General features: G+C 37.7%; 2 protein-coding genes across 2 annotated transcripts; both read left to right on the top strand.

The window, feature by feature from the left end:
• Positions 1–4,286: 4,286 nt before the first annotated feature.
• LOC104858221 (olfactory receptor 14C36) lies at positions 4,287–5,201 on the top strand. Its single transcript, XM_010618310.2, has one exon. The coding sequence runs from the start codon at positions 4,287–4,289 to the stop codon at positions 5,199–5,201; it is 915 nt and encodes a 304-aa protein (XP_010616612.2).
• An 11,705-nt stretch (positions 5,202–16,906) lies between these two features.
• LOC104858179 (olfactory receptor 14C36) lies at positions 16,907–17,818 on the top strand. Its single transcript, XM_010618270.1, has one exon. It carries the CDS (start codon positions 16,907–16,909, stop codon positions 17,816–17,818), a length of 912 nt encoding a protein of 303 aa, XP_010616572.1.
• The last annotated feature ends 2,448 nt before the right edge of the window (positions 17,819–20,266 follow it).

Here is a 20,266-nt window from a genome sequence, read left to right as displayed (position 1 = left end):
TTTTTTTTTTTTTTTTTTTTTCTTTGGTACCGGGGACTGAACTCGGGTCTTTGCGCTTGCAAGGCAAGCCACTGAACCACTGAACTAAATCCCCGGCCCCTAGTTAAGCCATTTCTCCATGCATGAGTTGTTGTCTATCGTGTACAACAATTTAGTTTTGGAAGATGAAAATGTTGGAAATCTGCTACAAAGCAATGTGAATATACTTAACACAACTGAACTCTATACTTTAAAATTTTGTATTTCTCTTTTGTTCTTTTTATTTGTTACGATCTCCAAAAATTCTAGCAGCACATCTGATTATTTAATTTAAGTCCTATTCCTTCTCCCACATTCACTTCAGCGCCAGCAGTCATTATGCTTTATAACAGTAGAATATGGTGTTTTTTTTTTAAATTTCTTGGTTTATTCAGTCATTTTGAAATAATGCCTATCCAATGTTGACTGATAATGACCAGTGAATATCAGTGGAATAGCTGCATGAATCCCTGCTGGGTAATAAAAAATTCAGGTGGTGATAAGTCTGGCTACTGTTTTCACACAGTGCCACCTGCGGTCACAGCACAGTAGCCCTGTGGTCAGCTCAGGGAGACACACCCCCTGCCCTCATAAAGGAGAGGCTCCATCTCATTCGCTATATTTCTTATCATAGCTATGCAAATGCTTACTCGTGCTAGTAGGTATCTTCCTGCAACATTGCTGCATAGCTAGAGTACCTATAAAATCTTTAAGAGAGAAAGTAGTTACTCAATTTGTAGCCAAGTTTAACCATGGAGCTCCTTGTAACCATACTTCAGAGTGATGATTTGCATCATTTCTCACTATCAGGAAAAGCCAATAACCTGATAGCTTAAGAAAGTCTTAGAAGTCAGAATTTCCAGAATTACAAATCCCACTGATGTCCACATCTGTAGTTTAGGCCAAAGTTATTACCACTGAGAAACAATTTTCTCTTGAGTTCTGCTGAGACTCTGGGGACTTGTAGATATTTGAACCTATTTTCCAAAATAACTTACTTAAAATGATGTCAGAATTTGTCACATACTTTTATAAATCTGTCCCTGTTGACTACATTTAGACCATAAAATTCCTTTTGAAGTTTTTAAGTGAGGAAGGCAATTATGTTTCCTGTGAAGAATCGGTTCCACTACATTTGCACATTTTGCATGGCAGAAAGCACCGCTATAAGACCTGACTCTGGGCAGTGGGCAGCGTGAGTAGTCTATCACTCTGCAAATCATGATGACTTTCTTTCTTCTTTGATGTTTTATGTTCACTCCTGCGGACTTCCTTTTCAATGTATTTGTGAAGACAGATGTATTAAATTAAAATAAAACTGTAAGTGCTGATATATAAGTTCATGTGGTTTAATATTTCAGTAAATATTCATTGAAATATTTCAAAAAACTGAATGCCTCATTAAATGTAAAAAAAATGACAGCTGGGCACTATGACTAAGCAAGAAAGCAATGAAGGACTGGGTGGGGAGCTGCACCAACCCCATCACTTTAGACTGTGGCAGAGTGGGTGGGCGAAGGCACTCAAAACAGTGTTTGGATTACTGTCAATTGAGAAATTTACAAACCAAAAATCTGTTACCATTCCACAAATCTCTGGGCAGTTCATTAGGATACTGCATCTAAAACTTCTGCAAAGGAAATTAATAGCTTAAGAGAAAAATAGAGGAACACAAACATAATGAAATGCACATAAACACAGTTTGTAGCTGTTCTATAAATGCTCTTAAATGGGCCATATTGTGTTGAGATACCCAGATGACACTGTTTTGTTTATTAGTCAATCATTTTTAGCTGAGCCTAGGATGAGAAATGTTCATCATAATTTCTTGAGTGTCTAAAAAATAGATATGTAAATGTGTGATTTCTTGAGGAATGTAACCAAGATTTAATTAATAGTTTTGAAAAAAATCTACAAAGTCAAAAAAAAAAACCTTTGTTTGTTACACAAAACCTATATAATTATAGTTATTATTAATTTTTTGTACTGTGGATCGAAATTGGGACCTTGCACTTGTGAGGCAAGCAGCAGAACCACTGAGCTAAATCCACGGCCTACAACTATTTTCTATTAAAGAAAATTCAGTCAGATTAGTGAACATGGAATTATATAAATTTAAATCATTTTACTTGGAAGAAATAGTTACTACTTTATTTAAAAATAGATTAATTTATTATCTAGGTGGTTGAATTTACTAACAGCAAGATTTAAAGTACAAGAGGCACAACATGGGAATAAATACTTAAATATAAAATAAGATCATTTTGTGAGATGAGCCTTATGCTATATCAATGAATTATGCCTTCTTAAAGCCTGCGATTTTAATCATACAATAGTTGTGGAATTGCTGGTAAATAATAAAAGCCTGAAACAGGTATGAACATCTTCATAGTCAGGCTGATAACAGAGTGAGCTGGAACTCAAGTAAGCAGCTCGAGCATTAACCAAAACTTCTAGTCCACAACCATGTGCTGTTTGCACAGTTGGTTATTCTGTCACCGAGAAAGACACCCTTTCACCAAAGACTGTTCCACAAATTTGAAACGTTGAACTGACATTTCTGGTCTTCACTGCCTTCATCTTGAAGGGATCTGAAGATTTGTACGAATTGTCACACATCACAAGAAATGAGGTGAGCCTCGTGAAGAAAGCAGCAGTCAGTTTGGGGAAGCCCTCAGTGTGGAAATATTAAAGAAGAGAAACACAGGTGGCTCTTACTTTACAGGCAAGTGATACATTTGGCGAAAAACAAATCAGGAAACTTCTTTAAATAAATTCTAAGGAAGTGGACTATTTGCTGATGGTCAAAAGCTACTTAATTCAGAAACCACATTGATAGGTCTTTCTTGTGCAAAGATCACCTTTTAACATTTATGCTTTTTACCATCAAGGAATATTACTCTTCAAGAGAAAAATGAACTGTTACTTGACTCTAGTATATTAGACGCATTTATGTCAATGAAATTATACCTTACCCAAAATTGAAAACTACATGTTTATGTATATATATATATATATATATATATATATATGCAAGTTATAGCAAAATATTAATAAAAACATTAAATTCTGGATTTCAGGCATGCCCTTTCTAACCTAAGTTGCACACTGTCATTTGAGATAAATCATAAATTTTGTAGTCATGGAAAGTTCAGCTCCTAGACCAGAGGAGTCTAAGGCTATGATCATTAAATACAGCGATGCAGGAGCACAGCAGTGGAAAAGCTGGCTCCATGAAACAGATGCTTAACATAGGGCACGATGTTGTAATTAGAGCTTCAGCAAATGCTTTCAGGATATCAGATCTTTATGGTGTATTACTTGTTTATGTATTTTTATAAATAGATATTTTCTGCAATACTAGGGATCGAACTCAGGGCGGCGCCACTGAGCTAAATCCCCGGCCAAAAGATGTATTCATTGACCCAGCAGCAGAAGTCTTTCTTGTAGTTCCTCAAATACATATCCATCCTATCACAAATCTCCAAATTAGTGAATTCTCACTTTTCTACCGGAAAATATATTTCACATGATAAATTTTTAGCCTACCAATCAGTGAAGTACTTCAGCAAGGGTATATTATGCCACTTTCTTAGTCTCTTTAGCATAACGTTATTATTCTAATATTGGTTTTGAGTCCTATAGGTTTAGGGGTTCAGCTCCGCAATTCAGTCTCTCTCTAACCGAGGAGTGGGACTCCTGGGCGATAACTAATTAAATCTGCTCAACAGGTAAACTCTGGTGTTCCCTGTACAAGAGGGAAAAAAGCACCAGTTCTGGAAGGAAAAAATTAAGATCTGTGAGCTTATTTCCCTGACACCTCTCTGTGTTTCAAAAATCTGTACAGTGTTCAGGTCACTTTTCTGCTTCCAGTAGCACTTACCTTGTTTAGCTTTCATGGAGCCATTCAAAATTATTGGAAATATTGTGCTTTTAATGAAATATTTAATTGTACAGAATTACTCTTTTCTGAAAGAGTATAAATTCCATGGAATTCAAGGATGTTGGTTTCATTTAGTACTCACAAAACTGTGATAACAGCAACAGCAGTAGGTATAAATAAATCATAGCTGAATCTCCATGACAATGTGTGTGTATATACACACACATATATATCTCCAATATAAATTAGAGCATAAATGTAAATTTATGTAAAGAAAGGAACAGCTCTGGAGTATAATAAGTAAGAAGCATCTTTCACAGTCTGCATCTTCCTGGGCTAAGCACTTCTGTCTTCTCTTCTCAGACATGAACCACATCCCCCACAGATGTCCAACTCCTCCATGACAATGGACTTCCTCCTCATGGAGATCTCTCACATGCGGGATCTACAGCTTTTCTATGCCATGTTCTTCTCTCTGATTTACCTGATGACCGTAATGGGAAACCTGGTCATTGCAGCTGTCACCACTCTTGACAAGAGCCTTCACACGCCCATGTATTTCTTCCTGAGGAACCTGTCCATCCTGGACTCCTGCTACATTTCTGTCACCGTCCCTAACTCCTGCATGAACTCTCTGCTGGGCACAAGCTTCATTTCAAGGGCAGGGTGTGGAGCTCAGGTCTTCCTTGTGGCTTTCTTTATATACTTGGAGCTGCTGTTCCTCACCATGATGGCTCACGACCGCTTTGCAGCCATCTGCAGGCCCCTCCATTACCCTGTGATCATGAGCCCTCGCCTGTGTGTCCACAGCACCCTGGCCGCTCTGCTCAGTGGCCTCATCTATGCAGCCCTGCACACCCTCAACACCTTCCGACTGCCCTTCTGCCACTCCCACGCTGTCCAGCAGCTCTTCTGCGACATCCCCTCTCTGCTGAAGCTGTCTTGCTCTGACACCTTCAGCAACCAGATCACAGTTCTTATCTCTGGCCTGGTAATTGGTGGTAGCTGTTTCACTTATATCATCAAGTCTTATATTCACATCTTCTCTACCGTGCTCAGGTTTCCAGTGGGAGCAAATAGGAAAAAGGCCTTTTCCACCTGTGTCCCCCACATTCTCGTGGTGTCTGTCTTCCTCAGCTCATCCTTTTATGTCTACCTGAGACCTTCAATAATGTCTGCAAGCATCGTGGACATGGTCCTGTCTATGTTCTACTCTGTGATTCCTCCCCTCTTCAACCCTGTTATCTATAGTCTCAGAAATGAACAGATCAAGTGCGCCATTGGGAAACTCATGACATGAATGTTCTACTCAGGAGATGCATTGAGAATTAAGGGTTTTCCCCCATCCAGCTTAGTCATAGTCATATTTTGGGGAACAGGTGGAGATAAGTGATTAAAGTTATTCCATATGTGTGTATTTAATATGTAGGACTTTTATACGCACCATATATCATTGTCAGCCCTTTTTAAAGTATTCAAATCACTTTAGGCAATAAATAGGCCAAAGTGATGCACAAGAAGTCCAATTCGTTCTGACTGACATCCCAAATATCAGAGATGTGGCTTTCAGAAAATGAGAAGATCGTGAGGACATCACATTAACCAGAGTTTTAAAAATGTGTAGAAAATGTGGAATGTAAAACATGTGCTAAACTCCTCACAGAGTACATGCATGAGGCCATCCCTGAGTCAAGCATAAACAATGAGAGAAAGATAATTAAATGCATGTAATGCAATAAAATATCTATGATGAACACTATGAAAAAATAGGAGAAAATATACTCCAAGTGCTATGGAAAAATTTATCCCATTAATTTTACTTATTTTCTCATTGTAATGCACAGCATTGGATATATTCACTGTGTACAACATATTTCACTGCAATACGCATGAATTTCCAGGAAGAAGTTGCTGTGAAAAACTAGTAGTGGAGCTAATAGACTCAAGTGAAGATGCAGACAGGCTAATGCTCCATAGGCTGCCTAGGAGCTGCGGCTGCTGTACCCAGAGCCTCCTCTGTGATCCCTTCAGCCCCTCACGCCTTGGGGAGCCTGGGCCACAGGTACGCAGGGTCCCACACCTCTGCTCTCTCCTCAGACTTGAGAATTTGTGGGTAGCGTCAGTGTGACCCAAACTTGCCCTTGTCATTTTGTCTCAGATCCTTGCTCATCTGTACAGTTATCCTATAAAAAACAAGAAACAAAGCAATTTTCCAATAAGATAATTTATATTAGGGTATAAATAATATCCTTCATATAATTATTTCACTCATTTCCTTCATCAGAGTGTGAACTATACAGGGATATCTATCTCTTCCTTTGTAACCTTGACAGCAATGGTGCTTGTTCAATTTATGACGTTTTATGGAGCACAGTTACAAATATTGATTACTATTGTGAGCTGAAAACAAAAAAGGATTTCAAGCTACAGAAAGATTTATATAAATACATGGAGATTTAATGACAGATCCTGAAGAATACAGATCATTTCCCCATATATTAATTTGACTCTAATTAAATTGTTTGAAATGTAATTATCAACATAATAGCAATTGATGGAAAAGAGAAAGTGCTTACAACAGGACTTGAAGTGGAAGAGACTATGGTAAAAATAATGTTTCTATAGAACAAAAAAACTGATGATGAAAAATAATTGTAAGAAAATGTAGAAACAGAAAATCTAAGTTTAAGATAAAAGTAAAATAGTTGCTCTTATTTAGAGAAATGCTTGATGTGTTAAATATTTTATTATGGCAATATTGCTCCAAATTAATAGAAATGGGAAAAGAAAAAAAATTACAAATTTAAAAAGAAATTCCTATTAGTAATTGAGGATAAACAGTTAAAATTGCTGGCCAGGGACTGTGCAAGGTCCCGAGTTCGACCCCTGGTAAAAACTGATTTCTAAGATTTTTTACATGTAGTAAGAAAACATATTTGCACTCTCCATATCTAACAAATAAATGTTTAGATAACCATTAAATGTGGCAAAATATCACACTAAATAAAAAGTAAATATCTACAATAATTTGTAAAATGAAAAGAAAGTCTTTTTTGCTGAGGAATTATATAAATAATAAGACTTCTACTGTAACACACTAGATTTCTTGGAGGACACATTTTCCAAAGGTGGACATGTAAGAGGATCACGAAGGTCCTTGGGTCTCGGGTGTGGTTTAATCCTGTAGTCAGGTGATGGACCGCAGATCAGAGCAGCGGCTTGGAGCTGTGGAATCTGAGACCTGAGGCCTTAGTGGGATGTGGTGAGGTCTTTGGGAGCTACTCTGTGAGCCCCAGTTAGTGCCCACCAGAGAGCGCTGTTCCGAGAGAGCCTGACCTCAGCTCAATCAGTTTCCGGTGTGGCCCTGAGCTTCCTCCCAATGCCCTCTCACTTCCACACTGCTGTTTGCCTCTTCACAGGGACTGACAGGAAAGGACCCCATGATTTAGGATTTGCAGCCTCCTGATTGTGACCTAAAGGAACTTGCTGACTTTCATACAGCACACAGGCTCACATATTATTTAATAATGGAAAACAGGTCAATACAAATGCCACCATCTTGGAGCTGAATGTACACAGATATTCATAGCACCGTGGCCGGATCTAAGAGTGAATTCAGTTTTCCCCATCCACGGAGAGTTGCATAGATTATATATGTTCCCAACAATGACAGACTGGTATTGTACCCAAGAGAAACTGCAACCTGGAGGCAAAAATGGTCTTTACTGATAAAATATTTCTAAAAGTAAAAATTCCAGCTTCCCCATTCTAAGAAGAGAATCTCACCCCTCCCCAGCATCCCAGGAAGTAAAGAAGATGGCACCTTCCCTGTGCCCCCTGGAAAGCCAACCCCAAATCCATGTGTGAGCACCCATTTCCTGTTTTTTATCCTCCCTACTACAAATCAGGGATCTGTGTGCTCTGAGGTCCTGGAATAGCTGCCCTCAGCCTTTAGTCAAATGGTGAACGAACGCATGGTTCTGTTTTCTCCTATTTTAAATGGCACATAGGCAAATAAGGCCAAAGCTAGGCACTAGATTTAGGCCTTTGTCTGAGTTTTATGGCAATAAAGAGGTAACAAAATGAAAATTAAAAGTATAACAAGGCCAAATGTGCTGGGCCTAAAAATGTGCTGTAGGTAACTAAAATCAGGATAAACCCTGATATCTGTGTCACAGTTTATTTCCATCTCTTTTATTGCATTAAAGTTTGGGAGGGCTGTCTGCATGGCTGTGCAAATAGGCATCGCCTTCACTTAAGGAGCGTTTGTTTAGGAGCTGTAGATACAAGCTCATCAGCCTAACTTTCCCCAGAAGTGTTGTCCCCAAAGATAGAGCACACCGAGGTCCTTCCAAGGTCTGCTGGCTTTTGCCACATTCTGTTCCCCATGCCCGGATCTGCACCGGGCCACGGAAGCTCCCATCCTTGCCTTCCTCCCTTATCCAGAAATCCTTAGAGTATGTGTTGGCCCCTTCCAGGGGAACTTGAGATTGTGTCTGTCATTCCTGCCATGGTTGCTTAGCCAAAGCTCTTTCCTCTCCTTACTACTATTCACCTCCTTGATGGACATTTGGAGCTGGACCCAAGTCTGTCTTGGAGATGCTCACCTGTGGCTCTCACCTGGTCACAAACTAAAAAGTCTCCAACTGTTAAGAGATTCAACATTCTCAATTTGAGGAAAAACAAATCCAAATGTGAGAATTGAGCACATCCCCGGACACTATTATTGAATTTTATAAAATGTTAAATAATATTTAAGGGATAATTGATGTCAGAATATATTTTATAGCTTTATCTTTGAAGTTACTACATTCAAATGCTGGTGTTCCTTTAACCTATAATTTACAAATAATTATATTGAACCAAAAATTTAGCAGGAACTTTGTTAATCATAAGTTTATTTTTCATTGTAGGCATATACTATGACCATATTAATTACTGGGAATTTGTGCCTTCACATGATATACCTTGGTTCTCAGTTTTTACCATTCCCCTTCCCTCCATTCAACCACGCCATCCCTCACTATTTACATAAGTTTTGTTTTTATTTTTTTCTTCTTTTTCCATTTTTTTCTTTCCCCCCTTTCCTTTCCCCTGACACCTGATTTGTTCTCCTTCCCTCTTTGAACATTTTCTTCATATTTCCCAATATCTATTACACATGTTGGATCTCACTTATAATGTTAGTTTATCATAGAGATATTTATCATAGAGATAATTCAGTATAGAAAAAGAAATGAAATTATTATTATTTGAAAATGACATGATAGTCTATATAGAAGACTCCCAAAAACTCCACCAAAATAATTCTAGACTTAGTAAAAAGATATTAGTAGAGTATATGGATAAAAGGTAAATGTTCAAAAATCAATAGCCTTCTTTTAAGACTCATTGAGAGAGGAACTGGTGAAACAAATCCTTTAACAGTACCATCCCCAAAAATGTAATAACTAGGATTCAAGCTAATGAAAGAAATCAAAGTCTACTCTGAAAACAATAGAACTCTGCAAAAATAGACTGAAGAGGATATCAGAAAATGGAAAGTCATCCCCTGCTCCTGGGTAGGAAGAATTACCCTCCTCCCCTCCCCATCTACAAACACTTTATTTCCATCTTTTCACTATCTCATATTTTTTTCTTTTCCCTTATTACCCTTCCCCTACCCATCCCACCATTTTTTCTATTAGCTTCTTAATCATCATCTGGAAAGAGTAATATCATTAAATGTAGCTCTGATAAAGCATGGTCCCTACTATGTATCATAAAGCAGGTACTAGATATTTTACATTCATAGAGGTATGATACAGTACCATCCTACACCAATAATACTAGATTCAGTTTAGGTTTGAAATTTACTTTGTCTTCAAATAAGATTGCTACCCCTGCTTTTTTCTGGGCTCCTGACACATGGAGAATTGTTTTCTATCTTTTCACTTTCAGTCTATGGGCTTCTTTTTGCACTAGGTGTGTTTCTTGTATACAACATATTGTTGGATTTTGCTTCTTATTCCATTTTGCCAGTCTATTTCTCTTGATTGGTGAGTTGAGGCCATTGACATTGCTGGTTATAACTGATATGTACTGACTTATTATTGACATGTTATTGGCCTTTTGTTGACTCTTTTTACTTTTTCACCTTCTCCTTTTAATTTCTTGCCTTGTGTATTTGATTTGCTCCGTTGGGCCTCATGGTGTTGTTGCCTTCATTGTCTTTTTCTAGGATCTTGTTTAGAATTGCTTGCAGTGCTGGTTTGGTATTCATGTAGTTTCTCAGGTGTTCTTTGTCATGGAAGTGTCTTATTTCCCCATCCATTTTGAAAGAGAGTTTTGCAGGATACATCAGTCTAGGTTGGAGGTTGTTCTCTTTTAGTACTTGAAATATCTCATTCCAGGCTCTCCTTGCCCCAAGGATTTGTGTTGAAAAGTCTGCTGAAAATACTTAACAAGGTAAATTCTCATGCACGATGGGCTTATGTACGGAGCTTACAGCCTCATGTAGCTCCTTGAGGGACTGTTTATTTTGGAGTGAACAGGATAAATCCTTCCATGTTTCCTACTTTTTTTGATGTTTAAAATGAACTGGATGTTTAACCTCTGTTAAAGTGATCAGTAACATGTTTTAATTTTAGTGTCATTATGCATGGATGGATCTAAATTCATTAACAGAGTTATTATTCACTGATGCTTAAATATACTTGTTTCAACCTGCCATGAAACTGTTAGCTTTACTCCTGTCCCTGTCAAAGCCCAGGTTATCTCAGAGAGCACCCTTGCTGTCTAACTGGAAAAATACCATGCTGTAGGAGCACCTGCTTTACCTCCTGCCTGCACTGGGCTTCAGATACTTGTTCAAGAGCCAGGACAGTGACAAATGGTACTGTTGATAAATACATCTGAGAGCTGGTTTCCTTAGGCACATTCCTGAATTTGACCAATGAAAATGGCTCAGGACTTTACATATATAATAAAAGACGATTATGAGTGTGGATTGATATGTTTTAATTACATTTGGGATATTAAAAATACTTACACAATTCTAACCAGAAAAATAACTCTTATCTGGCAGAAAAAATTGCTCCTATGCTGTATACATTAAAATGCATATGAGCAACACATAAAACCTGTAAAAATCATTCCAATGTGCATTTCTAGAAGCACTGAATATTTTTCTATTTTCCAAAATTATTCAGTGTTTTGATAAACCCCAACTAGTTTCACAAAGGCAGGCTTATTTAGGCAAGCATATATCTTAGTACTTCATGTCCGTATAAGTAAAGATTCCAGAAAAACATTTGAGAGATTACTTCATTACCCTCTTTGCAGCTAAAGTAGTTTGGCTGAGTTTTAATGCAGAGGTCACTGCAGTTTGAGAATACTCAGCAGCACCTACATTTCTCACCTTGAGTGCCTGCCAGTGAGGGTTTCCATCCTTTCTAACTTTGCACGCTGAAAGTCATTAATCTACCAGAGAGTGCAAGGAGGAAATGAACATCAATGCTTCCAGATGCACAAAGCATACTGAGGTCCGTAAATGTGTACTGATTAGCCCAAATCCCTTTACTTTTGAGCAACAGTGTTCTCCAGATCTGATGAGTCTCTGAGGGCCCTGCCAATGTTTGAAATTGTTTCTCTGAATAACATACTTGGAATGATGCAACCATTGTCACACAGTCATATGAACCTGTCCCTGGTGACTACAGCTGGACCATGAAATCCCTACCGAAGTCTTAAAATGAGGAGGTTTCATCCTTGAAAAATAGGTTCATGTAGATTTGGAATCTTACATGGGGAAAAGAGCTACTGCAGGAACTGGCTATTCCCTGTGTGAAGGTGGTGAGTTTGGGGTCTTTTTATGAATATCATGTTAACTGTCTCTTTCCTTACTTCAATGCTGAATGCTCGTTCCTCATGAATGCATTAATAAATGACTTGAAAAGACAGAATGAATGAAATGAAACGCATATCTACCTGCATGTGTTATAGACAGTGACCCTGGATTTACCTCTGGCTTGACATAAGAACAATTTTCATTATGTCTGGAATATTAATTTTAACTTAAGACCAAACACTTGAGTTGCAACTTGAATGCCACCAGCTTGTGCTTCCAGATGATCTCACATCCAATTTAACACTTGAAGATTTCTGGAAGGACTTTTAGCACATGCTTTCCTGTGAGGGGTTAACTGAGGAATCCTTGGCCCATGTCTCTCTATGGACACTGAGAGTGGCCTGGAATAAAGTGTGACCTCAAATTATACAGGAGACAAACATTGAAGTCTGTGCAGAGGAACTTGAGGCTTCAATTGAAAAACTTGAGTTACAACTAGCCTCATAAGCAAACTGAGGTCATAAGTCGAGTTTCCAGTGTAAATTAATCTATTGAATATTTCAGTAAATCATCACTCAGAGAAATTAATTCACGATACTGAATGTTTCATTATATGTAAGTAAACGTGTCAACTTTCTGATGTGAATTAAAAATATAAAGCGATGGATGAGTGGATCAAGGGCTGCCAACATCTCCATCATTGCAAAGACCGGCAGCACAATTTGGTCAAGGGATTAAAAACTGAACCGCTCTTTGCAATCACAGTAAGTGAGAAATTTGAAGTATAGAACTCTTACTCATTCTACACAAATATCAGAGAAGTTTAATCAGGAGGCTGCATCTCTGAGTTTCCCTGAGAAGGAAAGCTACTGTTTAAGAGAAAAGTGAAGGAATATAAATATAATAAAAACATATAATTTGGAATATTTTATAATTTAAATCTTCCAAGAATAATTTTTTAAAGGTGCTGCATTGTGATTAGATGATCTGGTTACAGTTTCATCCTCATTCATCCATCCCTTTTAGCTGAACCTGAATTTTGGAGTGTTAGATACTCAATTATAATTTCCAAAATAACTAAATTAAATTATATGTAAACCAGTGATTCCATGAGTGATTTAATTGAAACTTTATTTAATAAAATTTGTTTTAGAAACTATACACATTGAAAAAAAGGAAGACCTTTTATTTCATTTTATTTTGTTGAAAAGTCCTGTATTGTATATTTATTTTCTATCAAAGAAAAATGCAGTCCCATTTGAGAGCATGGCAGAGTATAATTTAAAGATTTTACATGAAAAAAATTTGTTATTACTTCATTTCAACAAAAGAAAGAGTTTAAATTATTTTATAGAGTGATCAATTTAATTACCATCATTTACATTGAAATTTGCACATATAAGGATTAGATATTTTAAACATAGCCTCATCCTTTCTAGGACAACACATATCATTACCCACAATACTACACATTAACAATTAATTCAAGTTTTATGTATAATGTCTATCATTTTAATTGCCTAACAGTTTTGGACATATTTGTATACAATAAATATCTGAAACGTATCTTAATATGATTGGGTGAGTACACACTTGAGCACAAGGCTTCACAGTAGTAAGCAGATTGGGCAAATGGAAATCTAAATATTTAAATTATTAAACCTTGTGCTCTAGGAAGTAGGGTATTTTGACACCTACAAAATCTTGCTTTCACAAGAGTAAATTTCAAATATTAATAAATGGAAGAAACAAATTTATCAAATATTGACTGTCTGAAACTTGAAGAATTCTGAAGCTTTTTACCAATTCAATGTGTACAAAGATTTGAGGTGACACTCTTGAATAAAACAGCAGTATATTTTGGGAAGAGTTCATATATCTAAATATAATGGAGGAAAAATGTAGTTAGCACTCTCCTTTACAGCAGGGCTGAAGCATTTTAACACAACTAACCATGTACTTTATTAAAATCAATTATGTCACAGTAGATTATTTATTGATACTGTGACTAATTCAGAAAATACTGTGATGTGCTTTGCTTTTGGAAATGCAAGCTTTCAACATGTATACTTTGACAAATTAGCAAAATATTTTATTGTTCAAGAGAAAAGCTACTATGCTAATTTAATGAAGTATATTGGTATTATTTATATGCCATAAATTATTATTAATTCACAATAGAATGCTAAGTGCTTGTGTATTTGTAAATTATATGAAAATATTAATGACACCTGATCTAACTCTAGAGATCCAAATTTTTTTTCCTTTTCATGTTTTACATGAAATGGGTATAGTTAGTGCACACTTGTTTCTTATTTGGGATAAATGCTAGTAACCTTACAGAAACTTTGGAAATTTCAGCCCTAAACAAAAGAGAGTGAACTCTTAGACTTTACATGAAGACAGGCCTGAGGACAATGCTAACAGCAATATGTCTCAGAGGAATGGACTTCAACTGTAGTAGAACATATTACAATTAAATTTTAAGAAAGAATCCAGGCAGATATAATCTTTGAGATATACTAATTGATACAGCAACATATTTCTCATAATTCCATAAATATATATGTATCTCATACACAAATATTCAGATTACCCAGTTCAGATATTTCCACAGGAAGAAAACATTTCAAAACTTAAAATATTCCTTTTTAAAGCTTATGTTATGTTCTGTCATGATTTAATTCTCTTAGGATAGAAAATCACTAAATATTCTTCTTAATTAATTATAAATTTAGAAGTTATGTTTCACACTGCAGGTTCTCATCTAACAAAAGTGTGAACATATTTAGGATTCATCTAATTCTTTAAAGCTGGTCAACAAATACTGGTGTTGTCTACAATGTACTACAAAAATGACTAGTTTTGAAGGAAAGAGACAGTGAACCCTTGACTTTCAAAGTCAATTCATTTTTGAGGGTTGGTTGTAACTCAAGTTGTTCAATTGACTTCAAAGTCTCTCTCCTCTAGAATTTTAGGCCACACTTTCTTCCAGGCAGATCTCTGCATTCTTAGAAAGACAGGATTTCTCAGTTAACCTCACAAAGGAGAGGCTGTTGTTATGTTCCTTCCAGAACTACTTAAGAGTAAAATCTGTATCAGGAACCACCTGGAAGCACAAGCACCTGGCATTTGGATTAGAGCTCAATGCATTGGTTATAAGTTAAAACTAAAACTCTGGTCTTAAACCAAGTTGTTCCTATGTAAGTCTGGTGGTAACTCAAGTGTCCATATATGTGGCTTTATTTTCATGGCCAGTTTTTATCATCCAAAAATCATCACTCCATTGACCAAGGTCTATTTTCTTTTCCTGTCTATATCATTTCTTATTTATCATAGAATAATTTATGTTTATTACAATATTTTTAATCAGACATTTAACTCTACAGTGTTAGTCTTCTTTAGTAGAATTGAAATTTCATGTGATTCAGAGATGTTTGCTTCCTTTACTACTTTTAAAACTCCTGTAAAATAGATGGGCGTGGTGGTGCACACCTATAATCCCAGCACTCAGGAGACTGAGGCAGGATCTCTGTGAGTTTGAGACCAGCCTGGGTTACATAGTGAGTTCCAGGTCAGTCTCAAGTACATAGTGAGACCCTGTCTCAAAAAACAAACAAACAAACAAAAAACACCACCAACAACGAAAATCTCCTGTAAAAGCATGAGGCAAATATTTGTTATAATAGAAAATATCACAGGGTACCTTCAAAAAACACAACAATGTACATATTTTTATTTTTTAGAGAAGGGCAATTATCTTGGGTGAAGAAAGTCTCAAGTTTAAAGAGGTTCATAGAAATAGTAGGTCCTGTGACTCCCATCTCCCTACTGTATTCTTTAGAGGAGGCCTTGGGGTGGCTCTCATTCTTAAATTTCTCTTGCTTAAAAATATTATGGACGCATGCTGTGTGTTCCTGGAATAACAACACATGAAAGTTGTATGTAGTAAAATTCAAATTAGATCAAAAGCATGAAATTATAAGGGAAGGAAATTCTAACTCACTCATCAAAGGAAAAATGTGAGTTTGAGAAAAGAGAGCCATTGTGTTGGGAAGAGGGAAGCAGATGGCTGAGATTCACAGGAGGGGTAACTGGTGTGGATGGAGCTCAAAGAGCAGACTGCTCTGAGAAAAGGATGCAGTGCCGACTCTCAGGACCTGTAGAGAGACAGAGTTGATAAATGTATTTTACCTAAATGGTGTGTGACAGTAGCACATGCTCTGAAGATGAAGGAAAACAGAAAGCATGGTGTCAGCTTTTATGACAATGACAACCAGACACATATCAGGAAGTTTTTGATATACTGAGTAATCCCCCATACTCATAGCTGCTCACTTAATACTGTCCTGATTCTGACAAAGAGACAGAGACAGAGAGGCAGGAGCAGAGACAAAGAACTATTCTAACCAACTCAGTAAAGTAGCAGACACTGAACAAACTTTGCAATTTCTATACTTAGGGAATATTATTTCAGTGATAGAGCAAGTCCTTAGCATAGAAAGTGTAGGTCCTGGGTTAGAAACTAAGGAAAAAGAAAAAGAAAAATAGAAAGAAAGAAAGAAAGAAAGAAAGAAAGAAAGAAAGAAAGAAAGAAAGAAAGAAAGAAAGAAGAAAGAAAGAAAGAAAGAAAGAAAAAAGTAGAAAGCAAACATTCATTCTAAAATGCAATCTACAATTTTAAATGAGGTAAGCTGTGGTCTTGACTTTTCAAATTAATATATTTTTATTTCTATTTAAAATCTAGAACAAAGGATTTTTCCTTTCTTATATCAAATCAGATATCTGAAATGAGAGTGAACAGCTTGGAAAATTTGTACATTAGACAGTAAAAAATTATTAGAAGAATACTTTAATGATATTACAACTTAAGATATATATCACATGTTTCAGGAAATTTATTAACCTTTTGAAGATAACAGGTGGCATAAATTTTAATGCAGGAGGAAATTATAAATGTAGAAACAATGACAATGAACATCTATTCAGCTTGAAAAAGACCCTCATTGAGACTAACAGAGAATCCTGCTCAAACAGTAGGAGAGCCAGGTATGAAATATCCCTGCGATCCCAGGGTCCAGAGTTCAATAGTTATGAAGGAATTTTCCACATTGTAATTCTTCATGGGCTCATCAATTCTGTCTTCTCTTCTCTGGCACAAGACCCATTGCCCGCAGATGTCCAACTCCACCACGATGGACTTCCTCCTCATGGAGATCTCTCACATGCGGGATCTACAGCTTTTCTATGCCATGTCCTTCTTTCTGATTTATCTGATGACTGTAATGGGAAACCTGGTCATTGCAGCTGTCACCACTCTTGACAAGAGCCTTCACATGCCCATGTACTTCTTCCTCAGAAACCTGTCCATCCTGGACTCCTGCTACATTTCTGTCACCATCCCTAACTCCTGCATGAACTCCCTGCTGGGCACAAGGTCCATTTCAAAGGCAGGGTGTGGAGCTCAGGTCTTCCTTGTGGTTTTCTTCGTGTATGTGGAGATGGTGTTCCTCACCATCATGGCTCACGACCGCTTTGCAGCCATCTGCAGGCCCCTCCATTACCCTGTGATCATGAGCCCTCGCCTGTGTGTCCACAGCACCCTGGCCGCTCTGCTCAGTGGCCTCATCTATGCAGCCCTGCACACCCTCAACACCTTCCGACTGCCCTTCTGCCACTCCCATGCTGTCCAGCAGCTCTTCTGTGACATCCCCTCTCTGCTGAAGCTGTCTTGCTCTGACACCTTCAGTAACCAGGTCTCAAATCTTGTCTCTGCTCTGGTGATTGGTGGTGGTTCTTTCACTTATATCATCAAGTCTTATGTTCACATCTTTTCTACCGTGCTCAGGTTTCCAGTGGGAGCAGATAGGAAAAAGGCCTTTTCCACCTGTGTCCCCCACATTCTCGTGGTGTCTGTCTTCCTCAGCTCATCCTTTTATGTCTACCTGAGACCTTCAATAATGTCTGCAAGCATCGTGGACATGGTCCTGTCTGTTGTCTACTGTGTGATTCCTCCCCTCTTCAACCCTATTATCTACAGTCTCAGAAATGAACAGATAAAGTGTGCCATCGCGAAACTCATGACATGAATGTTCTACTCAGGAGATGCATTGATAATTAAGGGTGTTTCCCTATCCAGCTTGGTCATAGTTATGCTTTTGGTTATAAATGTGTATAAGTGATTAAAGTTTTTTCCATACCATTTGTGTGAATTTAATACTTAGGACTTTGAAACATAGCATATGTCTATATCAGTCCTTTTTGAAGTGTTCGGATGAGTTTAATATCTGTAAGGAAAAGGCAAAAGAGGTGGTTGATATAAAAATATACAAATTGGCCTGAGTGATACCTCAAATGTCCCCCCAAAGTCTCTTGTGTTCAGAGATCTGCTTTGGGAAAGCAAGAAGATTATGGGGACTTTACGGTAACCAGTGGCTTAAAATTTATGCAAAATGTGAATTATGAAACATTTTGCTAAAGGACTCACATATTATCAGATGAACCCATAGGCTGAATGAAAGAAAAATAAGAAGGGTAGCATGTAACATAATAAACATTTTAAGACACACTTTATGAAATAATAGAAGAAAATGTATCTGAAGTGGTATTGCAAAAAATAGCCTTTTAGTTTTGCTCATTTTCGAATTCTAATTAACAAAATTGTATACATTCATCATGTACAACATAGTGCATTGAAATATGCATTCATTTCAAAGTAGATGTGAAAAATTGACAGTGGAGCTAATGACACAGGTAAATAAACAGGCATATTAGTGCTCCGTAAGTTACCTAAGAACTAGGATCGTCATCTCAAAGACTTCTCTGCATTCACTGGAGCCCCTCACAGCCCTGGGAGACCAGGCCACAATTCTGTGTTTTCCTCCACCTCTCCTCTCTCTTCAGACGTGAGTTCCTGGGAAGCATTACCATGTTACAAACTAGGTGTTGTCACTTTGTCTCAGATTCTCACTCATTTGAATGCTTAATCGATAAAAAAGAAATAATAATTTACCACATAAGATGATTTATTAAATTATGATAAATTATATTCAAATTATATATTATAATTATAAAAAAGGAAAGATATCCCCTCTCCTCAAGTAGGCAGAATCAATATTGTCAAAATGACCGTACTTTCAAGAATTCCAATCAAAATACCAATTTCTTACAGAACTAGGAAAAAAAATTCCAAACTTAATATGGAGCCAGAAGAGATGCAGAGTTGAAAAAGCAATCCAGCAAAACAAGACTAAAGCTGTAGGCATCACAATGTCTGACTTCAAGTTACAGTCCAAGATTGGTGTGATAAAATCAATGTGATACTTTAGCCAGAGACCTACTCCATGGCATCAGTGAGTGCATAATGACCCTAGGGAGCAGCAGTGTGGTCCAGAGCCGCCCAACTGCAGGCAGATCTCAGCAAGGGCTCTGCCCTGGCCCCATAGGCTCGGGTGCACCAGTCCAAGCCAAAGGCCCACCCAGAAAAGAGCTGCACAGGCACACAAACTTCAGCCAGATGTCCACCCCATAGCATCAGCCACAGCCAAGGGCCTGCCTGGCAAATAGCTGCACAGGCAGACAAACAAAAGCTAGTGGCTTGCCCAGATACCATAGATAAGCACAGGGAGACCCTAGCCAGAGGCCCTGATCAGAAGACAGGAACTGGGGTGCACAGCCGGAATCAAAGGGTCTCCTAGACAATAGGTACATAGGGACCCCAGCAAGAGACACACCTACATACCATCCCAAGTGCACACAGGCCCCAGCCAGAAGCCTGCCTGTACAACAGGCCAGCTCAGGGATCCAGAAGGACACCATTCTAAACCCAGAAATTGGTATACTGCTGAGCAGCAGAGAAAAGCCTGATCAGTAGCTTTCTGAGAATTGAAGACCACTGCATGAGCAAAAAGTAGCCTCAACAAAGGCACAGCAGGCTGCATCTGTGGAAGAGAGAAGACACATAAACAACTCCCCAAGCCAGACTTCCAGATCACCCAAGGCAACACCAAAGGGCAACGAGATGGAAGTAAAACAATCTAATACTCAACTACCTGAACTCCCTGAACTGGCAAAAAAAAGAGGATCTGGAAAAAATTAAAACCAGATAACAGCAGAGATTGCGCCCATAGTGCCCAGCATTTTTTTTTTTTTTTTTTTTTTTTTTTTTTTGGGATTGAACTCAGGTCCTTGCACTTGCAAGGCAGGCCACCGAACCACTGAGCTAAATCCCCAGCCCTTGTGCACAGCATTCTTAATAAATGTAGAGAAAGACACAGATAAAAAGAAATGGAGGAGCTGAGGAGCATGATGGAATCCCAACATAGGAAACAAATGGAATCCGTAAAACAGATGAAAAAAGGTTTCCAGGAGACTAAAAACTCCAATGAAAGTTTATGCAGCAGAACCAATGCAAGGATAGAATTTCAGATGTAGAAGATAGGATTGCAATTAGTGATCAGGAAAAGAAAAAATTCTTAGAAATATTAATGGACCACAAGAAATCAATCCAGTAGCTGCTAGATGAGGCAAAGAAAAAA

The sequence above is a fragment of the Fukomys damarensis genome, unplaced genomic scaffold (genome assembly GCF_012274545.1).
Source record: "Fukomys damarensis isolate Sample0158 unplaced genomic scaffold, DMR_v1.0_HiC HiC_scaffold_3, whole genome shotgun sequence".
NCBI lineage: Eukaryota > Metazoa > Chordata > Mammalia > Rodentia > Bathyergidae > Fukomys > Fukomys damarensis.
Note: the sequence above shows the minus strand (reverse complement) of the source record. Positions and strands in the feature narration are given on the sequence as shown.